Genomic DNA, 22,460 nt, shown 5'->3' with positions numbered 1-22,460 from the left:
GCCATGCTGCTCACCCCTCCCCGCTGACCCCTCGGCTGCCCTCCTTGCTCCTTGTTCCCCTGTTCACTGCTCAGAGCATCTCCGGGACGGAGCCCACACCCTTCTCCATCCTGCGGGTCCCTGCACACCCACCTCCTCCATGCGGCCGCCTTTCATCTCTCCCTCCTTTGCCATCCTCCAATACTCACCATCTGCACTGTGCACTTGGCATTTAGATTCTGCTGTAGATTGTAGGACAAGTGAGATAACTTATGGGAAGCAGCTAGCTCGGTGCTTGGCACAAGGCAGGTGCTCAGTAGTCATGTCCTAGTTCAGGGTTTGTTTATTCATTTACCTAATGGGTGCAACTGGGTGTCTGAGCTGTATATACACGTGCCTCTTTAATCATGTCTATTTCATGTGCTGCCACCCTCCTGCCTTAGAAAGACACTTTACCAGCTTGATTTATCTGCATGTTAGTTAATGAATCATTATAGGATCCTGTCTTTAAAGAAAGGCCAAAGAGAAGAGCGAAAAAAACATGAAAGCACCAGTACACTGTGCACTGGGGGCCCATCCCATAGCTTCAACATTGTGTATGTTGTGCTGTCTGCTTGGTGTAATTAATTAGCTCCCATGTTAGGGTCAGACACTCTAAAATGCAGCTCACATCAATGGTTCTCTAATCAGTGATGTGAATCATTTTATGGCTCTGGGTTCTGGCCTTCAAAGCAATGTTTTCCCATCGTAGACATAGTAATCCCATGCTCTGTCTTTTGGCGGTGGCTTCGTGAGTGGGGGCTGGCTGGAAGGGGTGACGGTGGTGAGAATGTACAGGCAGGACCCTGACTCCCTGCAGAGGCCAGGCCCCTGGGTCTGCAGAAGGCACAACTGGCCTTGGAGTATTTTATGAGCAAGTGTTAACTGAGCTGCTGGGATACAGAAAATGAGCTTAGGGAAGACTGAGAGGATAAGTCGTGGTCCCTACCTTGTGGACCGGAGACCTCCCTGGGATGCTATGAGGCAGTCGAGCACAGTGGTAAGGGCCTGGCCTCTGGCTGCCTGATGAGTCCCAGTTCTACCACTTAGCTGTGTGATCTTAGGCGAGTCACCTAATGTCTCAGTGCCTGGGCTTTCCCATTTGTAAAATGGAGGTATTCATAGTGGCTGTTGTGAGTCTTACATGAGTTGATATATGTAAAGTGCTCAGAACAGAGTCGAGTACGTTATAGGTGTCAGCTCTTGTAGTGACAAAATCTCTCAAGAGAAGATCAAAGGGAAGATCAAAACCTGTGATTAAGTGTCTCAAAGAATCTTCTAGACCAGAGGTCGGCAAACTACCACCTTTGGGCCAAATCCAGTTCATTGTTTGTTTTCGTAAACTAAGTTTTATTGGAACACAGCCATGGCCATTCGTACACATATCAATGTACATGGATTATGGCTACATGGATGTATGAAGCTGTGGCTGCATTCATGCTACAACAGCAAAGGTGGGTCATTGCAACAGACATCATATGGGATGCACAGGGGCAAATATTTACTACCTGGCCCTTTACAGGAGTAGTCTGCCGACCTTTGTTCTTTTTTTTTTTTTTTTTCTTTTTGCGGTATGCGGGCCTCTCACTGTTGTGGCCTCTCCCGTTGCGGAGCACAGGCTCCGGATGCGCAGGCCCAGCGGCCATGGCTCACGGGCCCAGCCGCTCCGCGGCATATGGGATCCTCCCAGACCGGGGCACGAACCCGTATCCCCAGCATCGGCAGGCGGACTCTTAACCACTGCGTCACCAGGGAGGCCCCCGACCTTTGTTCTTGATGATAGCTCCTGTGAGGGGTCCAAGAGCCTGGAGATAAGTCCAGGAGACGTTTGGAAAGCGTTCTCCCATTCAGCATTGTCCGAGCCCGTGGCATGTGCCTGGCACACTGACAGGCGACAGGCGCTGGTGGTTCAGAGGCCATGAGACCTGTCCCCTGCCCTCCAGGAAGTTCATGGTGTAGTGGAAGACCAGATAAACAGATCAGTCTCAGTACAGCAGGTAAGTCCTGACACGGAGAGGAGAGGAAGGGCAATCAGGGAGCACTTGGACAAGAGCTCAAGGATGCGGAGACGTTGCTAGGGAAACTGCGGGCGAGGGAGGGGACTGTGCAAACCGGGGTCGTGAATGGGCCGATGTGAGGGGAGACCACACAGGTCCTGCGATGGAAGGGCAGAGGGGAGCAGGTGCCGAGGGCCCCTCCTTGCGTACTGGGCTAGGAAATGGCGACATCATTATGTAGGGCAGGACTGGGGAGGGTAAGAGATGGGAAGGCGATTCCAGCCTAAGCAGATGGTGATGATGGGTCATCAGGGAACATGGAGGCGAGTTTGCCTGCTCGGTGGGAAAACAAGAGGGGGCTGAGGCTTCCCCACTCACTGTAGGTTGCTCACTGTAATATGTGTCTATGTAGCCAACAAGGATTTTTATCAGTAGGGTCTAGTATTTTTGTCGAAACTATCTGAGAGCCCCAAGCAGGAATGCTTTCCTCACTCTACTTGCATACCACCGGTGACGGGCTGCTCACTACCTCTGAATGCAGTCCCTTTCATTGTGGGACAGTTCTGACTGTCACAGAGTTGGGGCTCAGTGCCTCGTCATCTCCACGTTTGCCCTTGGAGCCGGCCAGGGTTACCGCTGCTCCTGCCTCTGCCCCTGAGTCTCTCTTCTCCAAGGTCAGTACCCCCATTTCCTCCATCCCCTGTTTTCTAACAGGCCCCAACTGCTGCCTGCTAAGGGCCCACATCTTCCCTCACCCACGCTGTTGTACAGCCCAGACATCGGTCTGTTTTCCACCAGCCCTCAATGCTATTGCTCCTAAAACAAAAGTCTCATGCCGTACATTTTCTTACAACTCTTCCGTGATTCCCCCTTGTCTTTAGGACAAAGCCTAAATCCTTAGCATGACAGACAGCCCTTCCTTACCTGGCTCCTTCCACTTCTCTGGCGTCACCACCCTCTGCTTCCCTCTCAGTCATACAACTCCAGATCTACTCGCCCCAGCACCTGCTTCTCCCTCTGCCTGGATCACTGTCCTTTCCTTCTCCATTTATCGGACCCCAGTCCATCTCCCAAACTCAGCCTGGGCTTCATTTCCTCCAGGAAGCCTCCTCCAGCCTCCTTCCAGCCAGTGACACCCGTCCTCCCTGTCCTGTCTGTCCACGCTCACGGCTTCTCGCCGTGAGTCCCGTGCCCAGGCAGAGGGCACTGCACAGGCGGTACCGGGCTCAGGCACAAGTGCAGCAGCCGTTTCCTTCTGAGGCACCTGAAGGCACGCTGGGGTGAGGCTCTGCTGGGCTGTTTGGTTTGGACAGAGGAAGCCTGCATCACTAGGAAAAACTATCCATGGGAATTCTCTACTCCTTGAGTGACAGAATAGAAAACAAAGAAGCACTTGCAGCCTCCCTACTGGGAGACTGAAGATCTTTATTGGATTGAAAGCAGCCTGAAACAGGCAAAAAGTGGCCCAGACAAGATGTTAGGGGAGGGGACTCTGTGTGTTCTGTCTTCACGAACGGCACTGTCACCCACCACCCAATTGCCCAAGCCGGGAAGCTGCAGGTCTTCCCAGACTCCCTCTCTCCCTCAGTCCCCACATCCATCCAGTCACAAAGCCCTAAAGACTGCAGGACCATCTCTCTCTTGCGTCTCCACTGTGTGGCCCTCCTGCATCGCTCACCTAACTGCCACTGAAGCCTCGAATCAGCCCCACCGGCTCTGGCCTCTCTCCTGCCATGTCAGTTTCCACGCGAGCAGCCAGACCCATGTTCTTCTCCAACACCTGATTGTCCCCGTCACCCACTGTTTAAAACTCTCCTGCCGGGCTTCCGTGGTGGCGCAGTGGTTGAGAGTCTGCCTGCCGATGCAGGGGACACGGGTTCGTGCCCCTATCCCGGAAGATCCCACATGCCGCGGAGCGGCTGGGCCCGCGAGCCATGGCCGCAGAGCCTGTGTGTCCGGAGCCTGTGCTCCGCAACGGGAGAGGCCACAGCAGTGAGAGGCCCGCGTACAGCAAAAAAAAAAAAAAAAAAAAACTCTCCTGCCTCTCCTCCCTCAGGATAAAGCCCAGCTCTTCGGGGCAGGGGAGGCTATGAGGCCCTTTGGACCTCGCTCCAGGCAGATGTCTCAAGTTCTGGACCTTCTGGAGCCACCTCCTTGCACAGAAGGCCCAACCATGTTGTCCCCCAGAATGAGGCAGCTGACGGCTATGCTCAGTTTGTGGACCTACACTGATAGACACTGACCACTCCGGAATGTTCCATCTCTGCCACAGCTCAGGCCTTGTGCACTAGACCCCTGCCTCTCCCGTCATCCCCTTCTGACCCCGACAGTCTTCCAGAGCCTTCAGAACTCTCAGACCACCGGCCCCCCACGCCAATCACAAGCAGCCTCCCCGCCTCCCCCCACCATAGGCTAGCATCTGTCACCTGGGGTTCTGGTTATCAGTTTACTGTTCTGTCTCCCCGCTCACCCAGGGCAGGGACCGTGTGATGCTCACCATTGAAACTCTACCTCCTAGGCTGGCATGTGGTGTGAGTGCTTAGTAAATATTTGCAGCAGGCAGGACTAAAACAAGATAAAAGAATCTTGTCGAAAGCCCTTTCTTGGAACATTCATTTATTCGACAAATAAACAAGCAAAGTGGATGGAGAAAAGCAGGCAGAGGAGAGGCCGAGGGAAATGTCTGCAGGTCCCTGAGGACCACATAGCTCAGAGTCCACATGTGGCCTGAAAATCTGCCTCCAGTTCCGTGAGGATTTCTGTGCATTAAAGCATGAAGGAAGAGTCTCATCCTCTCACAGCTGGCCAGATGTGCCTGGTGTTGCCATGACAGCCTCCAGAATTGGCCAGATGTTCCATGATCATCTTTAGAAAACGTCAGGGGACCCCAGAGACTGTATGGCCCCAGAGAGAAAAAGTTCACACTCAAAAAGGTGGCATGGAAATGCTCAGTTTAGATTGAGGGCTGTGTGGGGTGGTGTCGCGGGCGCTCTGGGCATGGTGACGTGAAGATCCTTGCTGTCTTCAAGGCCGTGGGAGTCTCTCCCGGCAGCTCCTGCCCTCTCCCTAACCCCTGCTCCCTCCCTAGGTGATCAAGCTGGCCTTTGAGGAGTTTGACCTGGAGAGGGGTTACGACACCCTGACGGTCGGGGACGGTGGTCAGGACGGGGACCAGAAGACCGTTCTCTACATGTGAGTGAAGCGGAGCACGTGGTGGGCAGGGCAGGAGCACGGGCACCTTGGCTGGGGGCGGGGGATGGGCTTGTCGAGTCCTGCTTGGTCCCCCTGACCCTACCCCCCGCCACCACGCTATGACAAGGAAAGGTGTCCTGCAGCACTGTCTCGGCAACAATCCTTCCGTCTCCCTCTGCTCCTACCAAGGAAAACAGAGCCCTGGGCCAGAGTCTCGCTAGGAAGTCACAGGGCAAGTATACAGAAGGAACAGCCTCTCAGGGAGCAGGGGAAGTAGAGGTTTGCTGCGTGCGCCTGGAGCATTCCACTGGACGGTCTGCGTCTATGCAGACCCTGCTTCTGCCCCCAGGAGTTTTTCCTCAAGGCCACGTACATGTGTGGTGGTCTAACTTCAGACAGAGACAGTGGAAGTGTTTTGCTAATTTCCCTCCATGCTCATAACTGTCTGGGAAAAGGATGGTTTCAGAGAATTGGGACCAAATTTTCTGAGGCCAGAAAGGCTGGTTTGACATGATCTAGTCACGGGAGAGGATGATGTCAGGCTCTCCTGGGTTCCATTACACTGGGTCTCAGCTCTTGGCTCCTCCTTCACCCACCATGATTAGCCTGATGTGAAAGCAGGAGAATGCTCCTGTTCAGGGTGTGTGGCCCAGCATTAGAGAGATAGACAGGCCTGACCTCATCCACCTCCCCTGCCAAGAAGAAGGGGAGATTTCACATATGTTGGGCACCTAGTATGTGCCCAGACACTGTGATGGGAACTTTCACATCAGTTATCTCATTTAATTCCCACAGCAGCCCTGTGAGGAAGGTGCTATTATACCCATTTAACAGGTGGAGAAACTGAGGCCCAAAGGGTGCAAAGATGGTTGGTGGCAGAACCAGCACTTGAATTCATGTCTTTTGATTTCCATCAAGGACAGCATCCCATGCCACACCCCCTCCCAACCACACTAACACCCTCTGGTCTTAATGCTGAATAAAAAATGGCCATTCTGTAATAGCTGGCTTGTCCAGGAGCTGTTCTGTTCTGGGTGCTTCTCATACCTTCCTCACATCTACCTGGAATATCCTATTAGGGCAGTTGAATAACATTACCTACCATGTCGGGTGACATGGCTGGGACTTGGGATCTCTCAAGAGAAAGGAGTGTAATGTCAGCCTGAAGGGTATCCTCCCTGCTGCCTACTCTCCACTGTATTAATCAGGGTTCTCCAAAGAAACAACTAATAGGATGTGTATATAAAAAAAGAGATTTATTATAAGGAATCATTTTGTGTGATAATGGGGACCGACAAGTCCCAAGATCTGCAGGCTGAGTCAACAAGCTGGGGACCCAGGAGAGCTGATGATGTAGTTCTAGAGCAAAGGCAAGCAGGCTCAAGACCCAGGAAGAGCTGATGTTCAGTTGAAGTTCAGGGTGGGAAAAAAGCACTGTCCTAGCTGGAAGTCAGGCAGGCAGGAAGAATTCTCTTTTACTTGGTAGAGAGTCAGCCTTTTTGTTCTATTCAGTTCTTCAACTGATTGGATGAGGCCCACCTTCATTGGGGAGGGCAATCTGTTTTACTCAGTCTTCCAATTTAAATGTTAATCTCATCCAGAAACACCCTCACAGAAACACCCAGAATTATGCTCGGTCAGATATCTGGGCACTTTGTGGCCCAATCAGGTTGACACATGAATTACCCATCATACTCAACCCCTCCCCTCCTCTCTGTGCATCCCCATCACTCACCTGCCCTGGCATGCTGACCTGTGTGGTACATCAGCTCGATGTGTCCAAGAGGCCAGGATCCCACTCTGTCTCACCCATGACTCCATTGTGCTCTGTCATAGAGAGAACCATAGAACAGCAGAGCTGAAAAGACTCTGGGGGATCATACATTTCAACCCCTCATTTATATGGAGTGAAAAAGCTCAGAGAGGCTCGACCATTTGCTCAAGGCCCCACAGCAAATGAATGGCAGATCCAGAGCTTGTACCCAGGTCTCTGGACCAGTCTAGTTTGAGTGAGATCCCAACAAGTTCTGCAGCAGCCCGGGGGCTCTCCCACCACCCTCAGATCTCTTTAGGCCAACATCAATTTCAAAACTTCAGGGAAACACATGCAGAATCCTTGGGTTCCTTAGTTGTCATAATTGGGTCACACAGAGGAAGAGCAGAGGCCTTGGTCTTCACCCTTGCTCACCACAACCCTGGAGTCCATCCTTACTCATTACAGAATGTCAGAGCCCCCAGCCCAGGGATGTCACACACACCAGGCTGGTGTATCCCAGGTGGTCTCTCCCCGCTCCACAGGCACGGTGCTCACAGAGAACTGATCACCTCTCTGCAGCCAATTCAACTGCCCTCCTCAAGCTTTGAGACCCCAGGGTAGAGCAGAGAGTAGGGTCCATTAATCCAACCACCCCCTCACAACCCCCTACACCCCATCTGCGCTGGCAGTTTGTCTGGTCTCAGAGAAAAAGGAAGCCAGGTTTCTTCTAGGAGCCCCAGGCTGTGCCGTGGACTCTGACTCTGCCACTCCAGCAGGCTGACCTCAGGAAAGCCACTGCCTATTTTGCACCTCTGTCTTCTCATCTGTACAGTGGGGATAACACAACCTCTACCTCACTGGGCTACTGGGGACATTAAATAAGATAATGAAAGGGACATGGTCTGACTTGGGTAGGTGCCTGGTAAGTGTGAGTTGAATCAGAATCCTCTTCATGTCTAAACTCTCTTCTTCAGAAAGAGCGTTGCCCAGGGTGGTGGCTGTGCTTTAAGCGTCACTTCTCATGCTGGAGTGGAAAGAGGTGCCTCATTAAAAGGACTGGCTGGGTTCCGACTGGGGAAATGGGTTTCTGTCTGTGTCTTTTCTGCAATACAGTTCACACGAAAGACAGGAGGTTGCAGGGATGTAGACACCCCCTTGATTAGATCTGGCTCCAGCCATCCCTCCCCTGGGCAAGTGAGGACACAGATCTCTCTTCCAAGCCCTGGAGTCTGGGCAGGGGAGTCGTGGCTGAGATGCAAGCTCTGCCTGTGGCCGGAGGGGAGTGGTCCTGAGTCTCCCAGCACATGAGCACGTGCTGCCGGGCTCAGTGCCAGAAACACTGTGGGGCTCAGTACCTGCCCTGGTGGGCCTGGCACCTAGATGTTCCTTTAGATGTCATCAGTCACACCGTCATTCTCTTGGGGTGCCACAGTGGGGTGCACGCCTCTGAATCTTTCTCTCCTGACAGCCTGACAGGTACATCGGTCCCAGATCTCATTGTCAGCACCAACCATCAAATGTGGCTCCTCTTCCAGACCGACAGCAGTGGCAGCTCCCTGGGCTTCAAGGCTTCTTACGAAGGTAACTGCTGTTGGGGAGCCAATGAGTCAGGTGCTTGGGGTCTGGTTTGGAGTCAACAAGCCCTGGGTTCGAATCCCGGCTCCACCCTGCACTAGCTTCCTCTCCTTAGGCGTGTGATTCAGCTTCTCTGAGTCCCAGCCTCCTTCTTTGTCCAGTGGGTCTCCTGGGCTGTTTTGAGGGTTATCTGGGATCAGTCACACACATCAGTTCCATCCTGGGTTCATACCTGGCTTGTGTAGACCTTTGAAAAGCCCCATAAACTTTCTGAGGCTTGCTTATTTTATAAAATCTTTAGACTGGAGACAGTAGCTTCCCAAGCTACCCTATTTGGGTGTTATAGTGATTAGTGACTACGTGCACAGGGCTAGGGACAGACACACACCGTTGGTGACCTGAGGAGGATGCAGACGCAGGTGACCTGCATCTCTTGGTGGGAACAGGCATTAAGGGAACGGCAAAGTCTGGGGTCCAAGAGATACCTTTACCATCACCCCTCCATGCACTGCCAAGCCTCCTGATGACTTCTAGTGCAGATCCTCACAGAAGGTGGAGCAGAGACCATCCCCTGAGCATTTGTGAAGACCCTGTTAGGTATCTGACCCTAGACCAACACTGGGGGAACAGATGCATCAGATCTAGTCCCTTGCTGCAAGGGGCCTGCGCTATCATGGTAAGACAGAGGAGAAAACAAATGAGCTGTTATTAAAGCAACATAATTGCAGCAAACAGAACCAATGGGAGCACAGAGAAGGGGCAACCGTCCTTTCTGGGGCATCGGGAAAAGCTTTATCGAGAAAGGGAGCTTTAAGTCTTTCAAATGACTAGAGAGACAGGAGGCAGTGGAGGGAGAGAGAAAGCATCCTTCCCCACCCCATTTGGAGACGTGATCTTTCTACGCGGGACTATTTAGGGTCCAAAGGACTCTCACTCTGCTCAGTGTGACTCACACCCCCAGTGGACCAAAGGCTCTTCCTGTACCAGGACCTGGATTCTGTCACCAAACTGGGTACACAGGACATGTATTAGTGTCCTAGGGCCGCCCTAACGAGGCACCACCGACTGGATGGCTTCAACAACAGAAGTTTGTTCTCTCACAGCTCTGGAGGCTGGAAGTCTCAGCTCAAGGTGTCAGGAAGGCCACACTCCCTCGGAGACTCTGGCTAGACTCCTTCCTTGCTTCTTTCTAGCTCCTGCTGCTGGCCAGCAGTCCTTAGCTTATAGCTGCATCATTCTCATCTCTGCCCCTGTGGTCACACGTCCCCGTGTGTCTCTCTCCTCTTCTCATAGGACACCAGTCATGTTGGATTAAGGGCTCACCATCTTAACTTGATTTCGTCTGCAAAGACCCTATTTCCAAATAAGGTCACATGCCCAGGGACCAGGGGTGAGGATTCAGCACATCTTTTTGGAGAAGACGATTCAGCTCATAACGGGAGGCTAGCCCTTATTTCCTGCAGGAACACTGTCAAACCATGATATGCCCACTGGGGTAAGGATGATGGATGTACTGTTCGAAGAGTAGGAAACATGCATCTAAGTGAGACAGGACAGCAGACAGAGAACACCTATTGGGTGACAACGTGCTGAGCTCAAATCCTGATTCTGTCACTTTCCAGCTCCATGGTGAGTCAGGGAGCCTGTCTGGGGCTCTGTTTCTTCATCTGTGAAATGGAGATAATAATACACCTTTGGGCACAGGGCTTCTGTGAAGATTAAGTTTAGATAAGGAATGTGAAAATCAAAATGTTGCAGATTACAAGGTAATTAGTGAGTAGTGAGTGAGTACATAGGTAGTTAAATGAATGGGCTCTTCTGGCACATAGTTACACATACGCATCTGTGAGGCAATGGAAAAAGCCCCAGATGAGAAATCAGGAGACCTTGATTCAGGCCCAAGCCCTGGCCCTCACTACTCTGGAAATGGGAATGGATTTAGACTCAAAAGTTTCTAACGTTTCCCCATTTCAGAACTTCTACCGATATTCAGCAGTGAATGTTTCCAGAAGTGGGGAGGAATGATTCTGTGCCATCCACATTCCCTAATCTTTCCATATCTTATTCGTGGCTTGGATAAGACAAAAGTCACATGAGCTTGAGAGGGATGATGGTACAGCAGTCAGCAAACAGCGTGCAGAAAGATCTGGATGGAGTGGAGTAATTGGCTAAATTACCAGAATAAGATGAAGTGGAAATAAATATCAAGTCCTGTTTGAAGTTTCAAAAATATTAGCTACTAGAATTTAGCCCAGGGAGTGAGTGTTGCTTTATTCTATTCTGATCAGGCATCAGAGAACTGGGCATAGACGTGGGGACCTCAGCTTGAGATGGATAAGGAGAGGACTTAAAGTCAAGCCCAGTGAGCAAGGTTAACAGCCCCCTGAATGTTTATTCAGGGGAAAGTGGACTCAGGGGAGACTTGAGAGCTGTGTCCAAATATTTGAAGGGCTGTTCTGTGGGAAAGAGGAATTAGGCTTGTTTGGTGTGATTTCATTGGAAAAGAAAGGGACACATCACTTGTTGAGAGCCTATTATGTGCCAGAAGCTGTGTGTTCATTGTCTCAGGGTTTTCAAACAGTGTCACACAAAGACCTGGGGTACCCTCGGTGACCACCAAGGTGGTGGGATAGGGGATGCCCAGCAGGGAGGCCTCTGACCCTGCCTCCATCTCCTCCTCTCCTCCTGGAAACCTTCTTCTAAGAGGGGATATGTAGCTAAGCACGAGTTTGAATAGTACCGCTTCATCTCACGCAGTGCTCACAGCTATGTGATGATGGCTGCTCTTCTGTAGAAGAGGAATCAGAGCCTCAGAGGATAAGTGACCTGCCCAGGGCCACACAGAAATGTGGGACCTGGCAGAGTCAAGATTCGACGCTGGGTCTCTATAGCTTGAAAGCCCATGATTTTCTCTTATACTGGGAGCCTCCCGAAGTTACAGAATTTCAATTCCTTATAAAATCTTTATAGAAGCCGAAGCTTTGCCCCAGTCAAATGGGCCATGAGCCCAGTCAAATAAGTCATGAGCCTGGGTTCCTTGTTACTAGAGATTGGGATTAGGTCATTTGGCCATTTCACTCAGCCAGTATTGATTAAGCTCCTGTTATGTGACCAGAACGAGGCTAGGTACTGTGGCGACAATAGAAGACAACATAGACTTGGCCTAAAAGCATGCGCTGTGTGACGGCTGGTCACAGACTAGGTGTGGGCCGGACTTCTCCTCGGAACCATGACAAAATAGGAAGAGAGAAGAGAGTCTGGACGTTTCGACCCCTCACTAACCCACAGGGGCTACACGGGTTCTGGCACAGAAGCAGCAGCTTCTGTGAAGATAGAACAGACTCTGGAATTGGACCAGAGCTGGTGAATCCCAGCTTGGCCCCAGCTCTGTGACCTTAGGCAAGTTATATGGTCTCTCTGAACCTCAGTTTCCCCACTCATAAAATGGAGGTAATAATGCTGACTATATGGCATCGCTGTGCAGTGTTATGAAATGAGATCACGAAGGCCCCTTGCACAGTGCCTGGCACAGAGGTGTTGTCCTCTGGGGGCTGAGAAAGTTCCGTGATGACCACTGCCCTCCACTCCGGGCTGTGCCCTCCTCTGCGGGCCACGTGGCTCCCTGCCTGTCCCCCAGGTGGCCCGTGGTTGCTCTGATAGCCCCGGTCCTTGGCCCCTGCCTCACCCTCACTCCCCAGACTGGCTGGGAAAGGAGGTGTTTCATGATAGCCACTGTGTAAAGTGTGAAGGCAGACATGGCAGAAGACAGACCCTGGTCACCAAGGGCCTCAAGGCCTCGTAAGGAGTTCGCACTTTGTTCAGCGGGAAGAAGAGCCTGGGAAGGGTTAAATGTCAGGATGGGCCTGCCTTTCCCTTCTTGTCGTTCCACCTTTGACCTTTGTTTGAGGGTGACACCCATGGGTCTCACACCTTCATGGCGAGATGCCCTCTTCTGTGGAAGACGTGGGTGGTCAAGTTCCCTGAGGCCCCGATATGACTGTGCCCTTTTCCATCTGCTCTGGGCTTCTCTACCTGCAGCCTCTAGGTCCCCTCCACCCTCATAGCTACTCTCCCTAAGCTCTTGCATGGCTCCCCACTGCCCCCTCAGGGCACGCACTTCTCAGGCTCTCAGCTTTCATTCTCTTTTTCTAGAACCTTCCACCGTTGATCACATCTACTCCTATGACTTCAACCTCAGCCTGAGCCCTGGTGACTTTCAGATCTACTCCCCACTTGCATGTCAGTCTACCTGTGACACATCTTACATAGCTTACCCCTCAGACATCTCAAGCCCACCCCACCCGTCTTAGGCCTATTCTGGCTGCCATAACAAAATACCGTAGACTGGGATGCCTGAATAACAGGAATTTATTTTCTCACGATTCTGAAGGTTAGAAGTTCAAGATCAGGGCTCTGGCTGATTCGGTTTCTGGTCCGGGCTGGCTTCAGATGGCTGCCAGATGTCTTTCTGGCTTGCAGATGGCTGTCCTCTCACTGTATCCTCACGTGACCTTTTCTCGTTGTGTGCACATGGAGGGAGAAGAAGAGTGCAAGTGCGTTGTCTGTTCTTATAAGGACACTAATCCTATCAGATCAGGGCCCCACCCTAGGACTTTGTTTAACCTTTATTACTTCCTTAGAGGCCCCATCTCCAAATACAGCCACACTGGGGGTTAGGACTTCAACATCTGAATCTGGGGGAGACACAAACGTTCAGTGCATTAACACCATCCCAAACCAAGCTGTCCATCTCCGCTCCCACACCCCCTGCTCCCATGTCCCCATCCCAGTGAACAGCACCACCATCCACACCATCACTCAGCCTCATCTCCACCTCCTCCTTCTCCCTCTCCCACCTCTGACTCAGTCCCCAGATTCTGCCAGTTCTCCCTCTGCGGTGCCCCAGCTCCTCTGTCATTGACGTGGCTAGGCCCTCGTCACCTATCACCTGATGACCACACAGTCCTCCTACCCAGCATCCCTGACTCCAGGCCCCTCCCCCAGCCCCACCCATCTGCCTCTTGCAGCTCAGTGATCTTCCTAGAATCCAAATCTGGCACAGTTCCCTGCTACTTAAAAAAAAACAAAAAAAAAAAACAAAAAACTTTAATGACAACTTCTCACTGCTTTCAGGATAAAGCACAGTCATTCATGTGGCATCCAAGGCCCTCGATGATAATTCCAAGCCAAATTCTGGCTCCTATGAACCCATTCTAGGCAGATTACAGTTTATTAATCTATCTGGTCCTACAGGGCCTAGCCCAGTGCCTGGCACAATCAGGCACCCTTCCTCTACATCCCCTCAATCCCCTTTTGTCCCGCTTTACCACCTCCCGGCACTCAGGTGCCAAGAGCTCACATTCTTCACTGTCCCCATAGACTCTGGGGTCAGACAAACCCACTTTATAATCGAGTTCTGTCATTGGCTCTGTGTGTGATCTTCAGCCAATCCCTCCACATCCCTGAGCCTGCGTTTTCTCATCTGTGAAGAAGGGCTGATAAACATTCATCTCACAGGGGTCTTGCGAGGCTTCCGTGCAGTGAAGCCTCCAGCATGGGGCATGGCACACTCAGTTTAAAAGCCTGATCCCCTCCCCTGCTTCCCTAGTCCTGCAGCTCTTCTAACCTGCACTCATGGCCCAAAGCTTCAGAATTATCTCCACCCCCATCTTAGCCCTTCTTTTATCCCAGCTCCTGGGGAATTCCATGCAGGACAGACATCTTGGCTCAGGGATGGGAGGGTGGCCGGGATGCATGTGTTCCACAGGTGGCATGAGGCATTTGAAGGCAGAAACTCCCAGGCATACCTGGCCCCATCAGCATCAATACCTCATCTGCCCCTGTTCAGGTAGAGAAAAGCTTCCTTAGGGCAGGCAGGTGACACTGCAGCATCATCACTGCCCCCCACCACCACGCCCATTAAAAGTGTGAGGTCCTGGGTGGGAAAAGTTGAGGGATTTATTTCCCAGAAATACTTCTCATTATGCTTGTCACAATCCCAGGTCAGGGTGGGGGAGGGGCCTCCATCTCTGTCAGTATCTGAGTCTTTGGCACCTAGAAACTCAGGCCCCCTCCATGAGGGCAGCCAGCTGTAGGAAAGCATTCATATTTGCAATTGCTGTGCTTCCCAGCAGAATAAGAAATATTTAAGGAACAGGCAATTAGCACTTACCAGAAACATTATAAAATTACATACAACTTGCTAACAAGTTTTACCGTCAATCTCGGAGTCTCTTCACTTCCTGACTTGGAGCCTGGAATCTGGCAGCCTAATGCTAAATCTCGGAGGCCGGCCTAAGGGAGGAAGGAGCTGGGACCCTCACCCTGGAGTTATGGAGAAGCAGGGCGGTAGAGATCATGCAGAAAGGATGCCCAAGAGTCCAGGGGACTTGTGTTGGAAATAAGGTCACCTGTGTATTCAACATCATCTAGGCCCCTATTTTGTGTTACAGACACTGTTCAGACCACAAGGGGATACAAGGATAACAAGACATTCTGTGCCTTCACCCAAGTCTTAGTCTGTCTTCATTAGAGTCCAGGAAGTATGAGAAAATGGGGAAATATCAAGGAGGGGCAGCTAACCTTACTTGAAGGCATCAGGGAAGGCTCCCTGGAGGAGCTGGTGTCTGAAGCTAAGGCTCGTTTATAAGATGGAGAGGAGTTGGTCAACATCCCAGAGAGAACAGGTTGACCTAGAAAGCCTGATCCCCTGGTTGCCTAGGGTTGAAGCTAAAACTTCCACAGAATAAAGTTTGAGAGCAAGTAGGGGGAAGATGACCAAGTCTAGCCTTCTGCAGGCGGTGCCTGCATCCCCTTCTCCAGAACTGAACTCTGGTGGTGGCACCAGGAGGCCTCCTGAAACAGATGGTGTTGGAGCTGAGCTTGAAAGGAGACCGAGGGCAGCAGCCCAGCATCCTGACTCTGCTCTTTTTCGGACCCTGCCTTTCCTCCAATCAGAGCGTTAAGCACGTGGCCATTTTCAGCCTCCAGTCTGCAATTTTCAGGACCTCTGTCTCTTCTTACTTTATCCCCATAAGCTCAGAGGCCCAAACTTTCCAACTTCAACCAGGAATGACACCAGGCATGTTCCTAAGATGCTCACTGAGGTTCCATGATACCCTTAAAGCTTCCTCAGGCACTGGGACCTAGAGGTTTGCTAGATACAGGCAGCAGCTACCCCTCTCAGGAAGGCCCAGTGGGACCCACGCTACACACGAGTCTTTCTTGGCCCCCGGGAGGCAGGGGTGCTAAGCAACAAAGGATACTGCACCTTTAAAATTTGGCAGGAAGTGATCTGTCAATGAGATATACTCTTTAAATACATGGGCTTTTGCAAATGGCAAGCTCCAGTTTGGAGCTGATACAGACAGCTTGGGGGCAACCTGGATGTTCTACATGTTTGTCTTCACCCCATATTCACCATATTCATCCCTGTTTCCCAACCTCCTTCGGTCTGTGACACACCCATGACAGTGTGGTGGAGGAAAGGGATGGGAGGGAGGAAAGAGGTGGGAGGGACGAATGTCACCCACTTCATCCACCCACATCTCCATCCCATTCATGAAAACTGTGTGCAGAGATCGATGCACAGATTCCCAGAGATACACGTACAGCCGCCCTCTGTCGCTTGCCTGCTTGTGCCCTTCCCATCATCAGTAGAAATGTAGAGTGGGATGTGGTTACCAGGAAATCCATGAGATCCAGGCATACCCAGAGGTCGTCTTAATGCACCAAAGATGTCCTGGTCACTCATTAGGAGTCTGTGCTGGTTGAACAATTGGTCTGGAGGGCTCAGGATGCATAAGGCACTGCGCTTGGTTCTGGAGGTACAAAGAGCAGAAGGGGTGGGACCCCCGTGTATAAGGAGCTGATCCCGGCTCTTCACGGTCTCCCAGACCATCTCTCCAGCCTCATCTCCTTTCATCATCACATCCTGCCACATTGAACTTCTAACTATTCTCCAGAATTAAATAAATAAATAATTGTCCAAGGGGGCTGGGAGTGAGAGAGAGAGAGAGCGAGAGAGAGAGCTCCTAAGGCTGCCTGGGTGATTCAAGGGTACAGCCCCAAGGAAGCACTTGAGCTGACACTGAGAGATGATTCTTTGTCTAGTTGACAAGTGGGGGGTGTTCATTAGGAAGAGAGCACAGCAGGTACCAAGTTGGAGCTGCGTGAGAGCTGGCTGGGCTCTGCCAACAATGGGCCAATAATGACCTTGAGGAAACACCTCCTGGTTACTGGTTATGTGCCATGTGCTGGACATTTTTTTTTTTTTTTTTTTTGCAGTACGCGGGCCTCTCACTGTTGTGGCCTCTCCCGTTGCGGAGCACAGGCTCCAGACTTGTAGGCCCAGCGGCCATGGCTCACGGGCCTAGCCGCTCCGCGGTATGTGGGATCTTCCCGGACCGGGGCACGAACCCGTGTACCCTCCATCGGCAGGCAGACTCTCAACCACTGCGCCACCAGGGAAGCCCGTGCTGGACATTTTGACAGTTGTCTTGTATACATAAGCTCATTTAATCCTCCAAACAACCCTGCAAGGTAGCTGTTCTTATTACCATTTCTGTATTACAAGTGACAAAACTAAGACTCAGAGAGGATAGGAAAGGTACCCAAGGTCTACTACTCAGTGTCAGAGCCAGGATACAGATCCGGGACTTTCTCAGAGTCCTCACCTTCGCACTCTTTTGCCCCCTGCAGGTGGCCCCGTTTTGTGGTGAATCTCAAGGTCGGAGATGGACAAAGAGGAGGCTGGGGTGGGAGGGGGCAGGCAAAGGCCCTGCCATGCCAAAGAGTTGGGGTTTTCATCTGTGGATTTTGGGGAAGCCATGGAAGAATCAATGAGCAGGGCACACCAATGATCCGATGTTTGTTCCTGAGCGATCTCGTGCTGCTTTGCAGAATACGACAGAGTAGAGGGAAGGGACAGGGGAACGGCTCTTGCCTAACGCCGTGCCCAGGTGAGGAATTAAAAGGGGTGGACTTGGGCGGTGAGGGGAAGAATGGAGAGCAGAGGGTGCAGGGGTGTCCGGGAGGAGAAACCGCCAGGAGGTGGTTAGCGGGGGCTGCGATGGGGAGGGGAGGGCAGAACCCAGGCTGATCCCTGTGTCTGCCTGGTCAGCCTCCATGAAGCCTCTTGCCTCCCCCAGCCCCAGCTCGAGACCGGAGCTGCCTCCCCTTCGCCCCCAGAGGTTGTGTGGTCAGGTACACACCCCGTCCCAGCCCCCATCATTGACTCTGTAACTATCTCTGGAGCCACCTGACTGTGAGTTGTCCAAGGGCAGGGGCCCTGGGTCAGGCAGCTCTGTATCATTAGCACTGGGCGTGGCATTTGACACACTCCCCGTGCAACATATATCAGCTGTGCTCACACACTGAGCAGCGTGCTGTCTGTGCTTCAGATGCTGTGCTAAGTGATCAACAACACATAACTGATGCCTGCCTCCATAGGGCTTCCCTTCCAGTGGGTGGGGAGATGAGAAACGAGGAAGCCACCTGGCAGCCTGCGGGGCACCAGTGGGGGCTGAGATGGTGAACCAAGTTGTCCCTGATGCCCCAACAGACAGTAGGCTCCAGGAGAGCGGAGATTTTTGCCCTTTTTTCCACCGCTCTACGTGCAATGTCTAGAACAGGAACTAATGAAATGAATAGAGGAATACTTACAATCGGTGCTACAAAGAAAAAGACCAGGGTGCCGAGAGAGCAAAGGAAAAGGGAAACATCTAAGAAGAGAGGTCAGGGAAAGCACCTTGAGGAGGTGACGTCTTAAGCTAAAGTCTGTGGCGTGAGCAGTTGGCCATGTGACATTGGGGAGGAGAGGAAGCTGCAGCCCGGGCTGAGGGAACAGGGAATCAGTGAAGGAACAAATGAAGTCCCACCCGGTTGGAAAGGCAGTGAATCGTAGCCCAGGGTCAGACTCTCCTCTCCCTCTACACGGCACTGCTCTTCTTGGAGCACATCCAACGGTGAATTTATCCAGACATGAGAAGCAGTTCCTTCTCTACAGACATTGTCATAAAAAGGATTCCAATTTGGTATCACAAATTGAAAAACCTGGGGAGAAGACAGTAAGGTTGATCACAGATGATAGGAATAAAACAGCGGAGAATGGGGAAAGCACATATGCAGAGCCCAGTCGTGATGGAATTCTCAGGGTCTTTGAAGCATGCATCTCGTGTTCGCCAGCTTGCTTCTGGTCGAAGGAGAGAGAGGGAAAGATAAACACTTATAGAGGGGAATTCTGTTAGGCCAGATAACAGGAAGCTGCATGCGTGATTTCCTCCAAGTCAGAATTTGGCTTATGGATTTGCAGTTCTGGGCCCTGATGTCAGATTTGGTCGGCACCTGGTCAGGAGGGTCAAGGTCACATGCCTTTTCAGGCAGGGCTGTGAAGCCCAGGGAGTCCCCTTGCAGGAGGGCAAGGGGACTTGGTTCCCTTGTGTCCCCAGCAGGGGCTGGCGCTGGGCTTGGAGGGAAGATCCAGACCAGGACAAGGGTGTCTGAGGGCCAGCCCCCAGCCCCACGGCCTTCCTGAAAGGAGATCTCAAACTCTTGAACCATCCTGCTCTGTTCATTTTTTTTTTTTTTTTTTTTTGCGGTACGCAGGCCTCTCACTGTTGTGGCCTCTCCAGTTGTGGAGCACAGGCTCTGGACGCGCAGGTTCAGCGGCCATGGCTCACGGGCCCAGCCACTCCACGGCAGGTGGGAACTTCCCGGACTGGGGCACAAACCCACGTCCCCTGCATCGCAGGCGGACTCTCAACCACTGCGCCACCAGGGAAGCCCAATCCTGCTCTGTTCTTCCTCTCCCCCGACCTGGTCCTGATTCCATGGTCTGCACATGCCCCTCTCCAACACCTTGGACCTCTTTGCCAAGTGCGCCCTTAAACCTGACTTCCCCGAGGTCACCCCTACCCAGGAGCCCTCTCCAGCACTAGCAGCTCCTGTCCACAGGCCCCGTGAACTTCACATTTGAGCGGTGGGCTCGTGCGCTCGCTCTCCAGTGCTGTTCCACCTACGTGCAAACCCTTATCCTTTGACCTAAGCTGTCTCCACCTCTGCCACTCGCTACCCTCCTCGTGGATGTCACCAGCCTCTTCCTCTCCACTCTGGGTCTCGCCATCACCTTGCCTCTCGTTTCTCAGCCTTCTCCCATCCTGTCAGTGCGGACCTTGCTCTCTGGCACCTCTGAAGCCTTCGCTCCACCCACCTGCTCTGGGTCCCCTCGTCCCTTCCGCTCCCCCACCCGTGCCTCCCTCTACTCCATTCACCATCCTTCTCTTGGCCTCTCCATCCCCGTCCCCTCCCCCTCCTCCTCTGTTCACTTCCTTCCTCCTTCAGCCTGAGACCCTTGCGGCACACATCAGCCATTCCTTGAACAGTATCCTTGACTCCCTGCCCACCGCCCTGCCATTTCTCCACGTGCACGTGAACCAGGTTCTGAGGGATCTGGGACAAGCCACACAGCCCTGCTCGGTGGCAGCGCCCCTGTAAATGAGCTGTCTCCACCCTCCGTGGAACCCAGGGTGCATGGCGGCCCTTCCAGCCATGATTCCTCTTCTCCAGGTGACTGTTGCAGACGTTCTCGTCAACGTCGCATCCTTTTCCCCACACCTCGTCCCTCACCTTCAGCAAACATCATGACACGGCCTCCTCCTCCACTAGGAAAGTAGAGCCTGTGTCATCACAAGATCTTCTTCAACCTCCCGCTCTCCTACCTGAAAGCTCGCTGTGATCACCTCTTCCCTCTTCCCCCCATCACGAGGGAAGGGGAGCTTCCCGGTCTCTAAGCTGAGCCCCACAGCATGCGCTGGGCCCCGGCCTCCTGCTTCTCCATAGCCTCGTGCTGCCACTGCCCATTTCGGCTAACCAATGTCTCTCATTCAGTTATATCCATTCACATTCTCTCTCTCTCTCTCTGCCCTCCCCTAGCATTTAATTATGGTCAAGTGTCTTCGACCTTAAAAAGCCTCTTCAGCTGCCCCCTCAAGGCCATATTCCTCATAGTTGCCACCTGAATTCTCCCTATTGCTTCACTTCTTAGAAGTGCCTTCTTTATGAGTCACCTACTCTCCCGTCAGTGCCGGGCCGGCCCCATCATCACGCTCAGTCTCCCGCCAGTATCCACTGAGCTCCTTCCACTGACCTGCCTTCCAGTCCTTTGTAAACTTCCCTGCCACATTCGATGCTGTTGGTCTCCTTCCTGAAACTCATTCTCCTCTAAGCTTCTGGGGCTCCGCTCCCTGCGGGATCTTAGACTCGCCTTCTGCTGGTCCCTGCAGTGTCCCTAGCTGTTCTGTCCGGACTGATGTCTCCCCTTGGGTGGTCTCATTCTTCTCATGACCCTCTATGAGCTGAATGCAAATTCTGTATTTCTAGACCCGATTCTCCTCGTGGGCGTAAGACCCACGTAGCCCCTTTCTACTAGGTATGTCCCCGTGGAGGTGCCGAGTGACCCTCCAGCCCTGCTCCCTCCGCATCTGGTGAAGATGGAAGCTCACCCAGTACCCAGGCCGAGCCCTGCAGTCATCGTAGCCCCTGCCTCCCCTTTATCCCCTGTCTGCTCACTCTCAGTGTGGCCTGTGGCTTCTTCCTGCTTTAGACCTCCCAAGTCCTTCTGCCTCTCCCCATCCCCTCTGCCTGTGCCCAGTCCAGGATGCTGTCAAAACAGCTCCCATAGGCTTCCCTGGTGGCTCAGTGGTTGAGAGTCCACCTGCCGATGCAGGGGACGCAGGTTCGTGACCCGGTCCAGGAGGATCCCACATGCCGTGGAGCGGCTGGGCCCGTAAGCCATGGCCGCTGAGCCTGCGCGTCCGGAGCCTGTGCTCCGCAACGGGAGAGGCCATAGCAGTGAGGGGCCCGCGTACCGCAAAAAAAAAAAAGCTCCCAGATCATTGGGAGCCTCCCTCTAGAACGGAACCTCCATGGTGGCAGGGCCTGTGTCTGCGTTGTTCTCTGTCGCACCCACAGTGCCCAGCACAGTGGCTCATGCTAAGGAGACACCCAAATGTTTGTTGAATGAATGAATGATCTCCCTGCCTCCAGAACTGCTGCCCCCAGACCGTTCTCCAGGCAGCAGTTAGGGTGACCTTTTAAAATCCACACTATGAAATGCCAAGTGGAATGAAACCCTTTCCTGAGCCCCCATTGCCTACACTCTGAAGTCCAGTCTCATTAGCAGGTCGAACAGGCCCTTTTGTGGGTTCGCCCTGCCTGCCTCTTCCAGCCTCATCTCTCATCACCTGGCAGAAAGTACTCATGCTTGTGGAAAGACAATGTGACATGGTGTTGAAGAGCCCTGGAACCATACAACCTGGGTTTGGACCTCAGATTCACCATTTCCTGGCTCTGTGACCTTGGATAATTACATCAACTCTCTGTGCCTCAGTTTCCTCACCTTTAAAATGGAGATAATAGTACCTAGGTCACCGTGTACTGTAAGGATGGAATGATTCACTCTATGTAAAGTTCTCAGAGTGGCTGCCAGCACATAGTCAGCGCTAGAGTGATTAGTTCTATAACTAAAAGTTCGTTAATGATTGTAACGATTAGTTATCATCACTGCTATCACTGCAGTCCTACAAACAGCCTCTGAGGCTCTGCATGGGCTCCTCCCCCACCTGAAGGGTCCTTCCTCTCCTCTCCCTCCCACTAACGCCTTTCTCTTCTTCCCAGCTTTATTGAGACGTAATTAACATATAACATTGTGTAACTTTAAGGTGTACAACGTGTTGACTTGATATATGTATATATTGTGAAATGATTACCACAATAAGGTTAGTTAACACACCCATCACCTCACCGTACAGTTTGTGTGTGTGTATGTGTTGAGAACTTTTAAGACCTACCCTCTTAGCAACTTCCAAATATGCAATACACTGTCGTTAACCAGAGTCACCATGCTGTACGTCATATCCCCCTGA

At 52.3% G+C, this 22,460-nt stretch overlaps 1 protein-coding gene across 2 annotated transcripts in view; it reads left to right on the top strand.

The window, feature by feature from the left end:
* Positions 1-22,460, top strand: part of CSMD2 (CUB and Sushi multiple domains 2) — a 660,274-nt gene that overhangs the window by 358,172 nt on the left and 279,642 nt on the right. For both annotated transcript variants that reach the window (XM_060081981.1, XM_060081974.1), the window contains exons 11-12: positions 5,104-5,207; positions 8,432-8,544. In XM_060081981.1, the coding sequence (XP_059937964.1) occupies positions 5,104-5,207; positions 8,432-8,544 (217 nt within the window). The remainder of the gene's footprint in view (positions 1-5,103; positions 5,208-8,431; positions 8,545-22,460) is intronic.

The sequence above is a fragment of the Mesoplodon densirostris genome, chromosome 2, assembly GCF_025265405.1.
Source record: "Mesoplodon densirostris isolate mMesDen1 chromosome 2, mMesDen1 primary haplotype, whole genome shotgun sequence".
Taxonomy (NCBI): Eukaryota; Metazoa; Chordata; class Mammalia; order Artiodactyla; family Ziphiidae; genus Mesoplodon; species Mesoplodon densirostris.
Note: the sequence above shows the minus strand (reverse complement) of the source record. Positions and strands in the feature narration are given on the sequence as shown.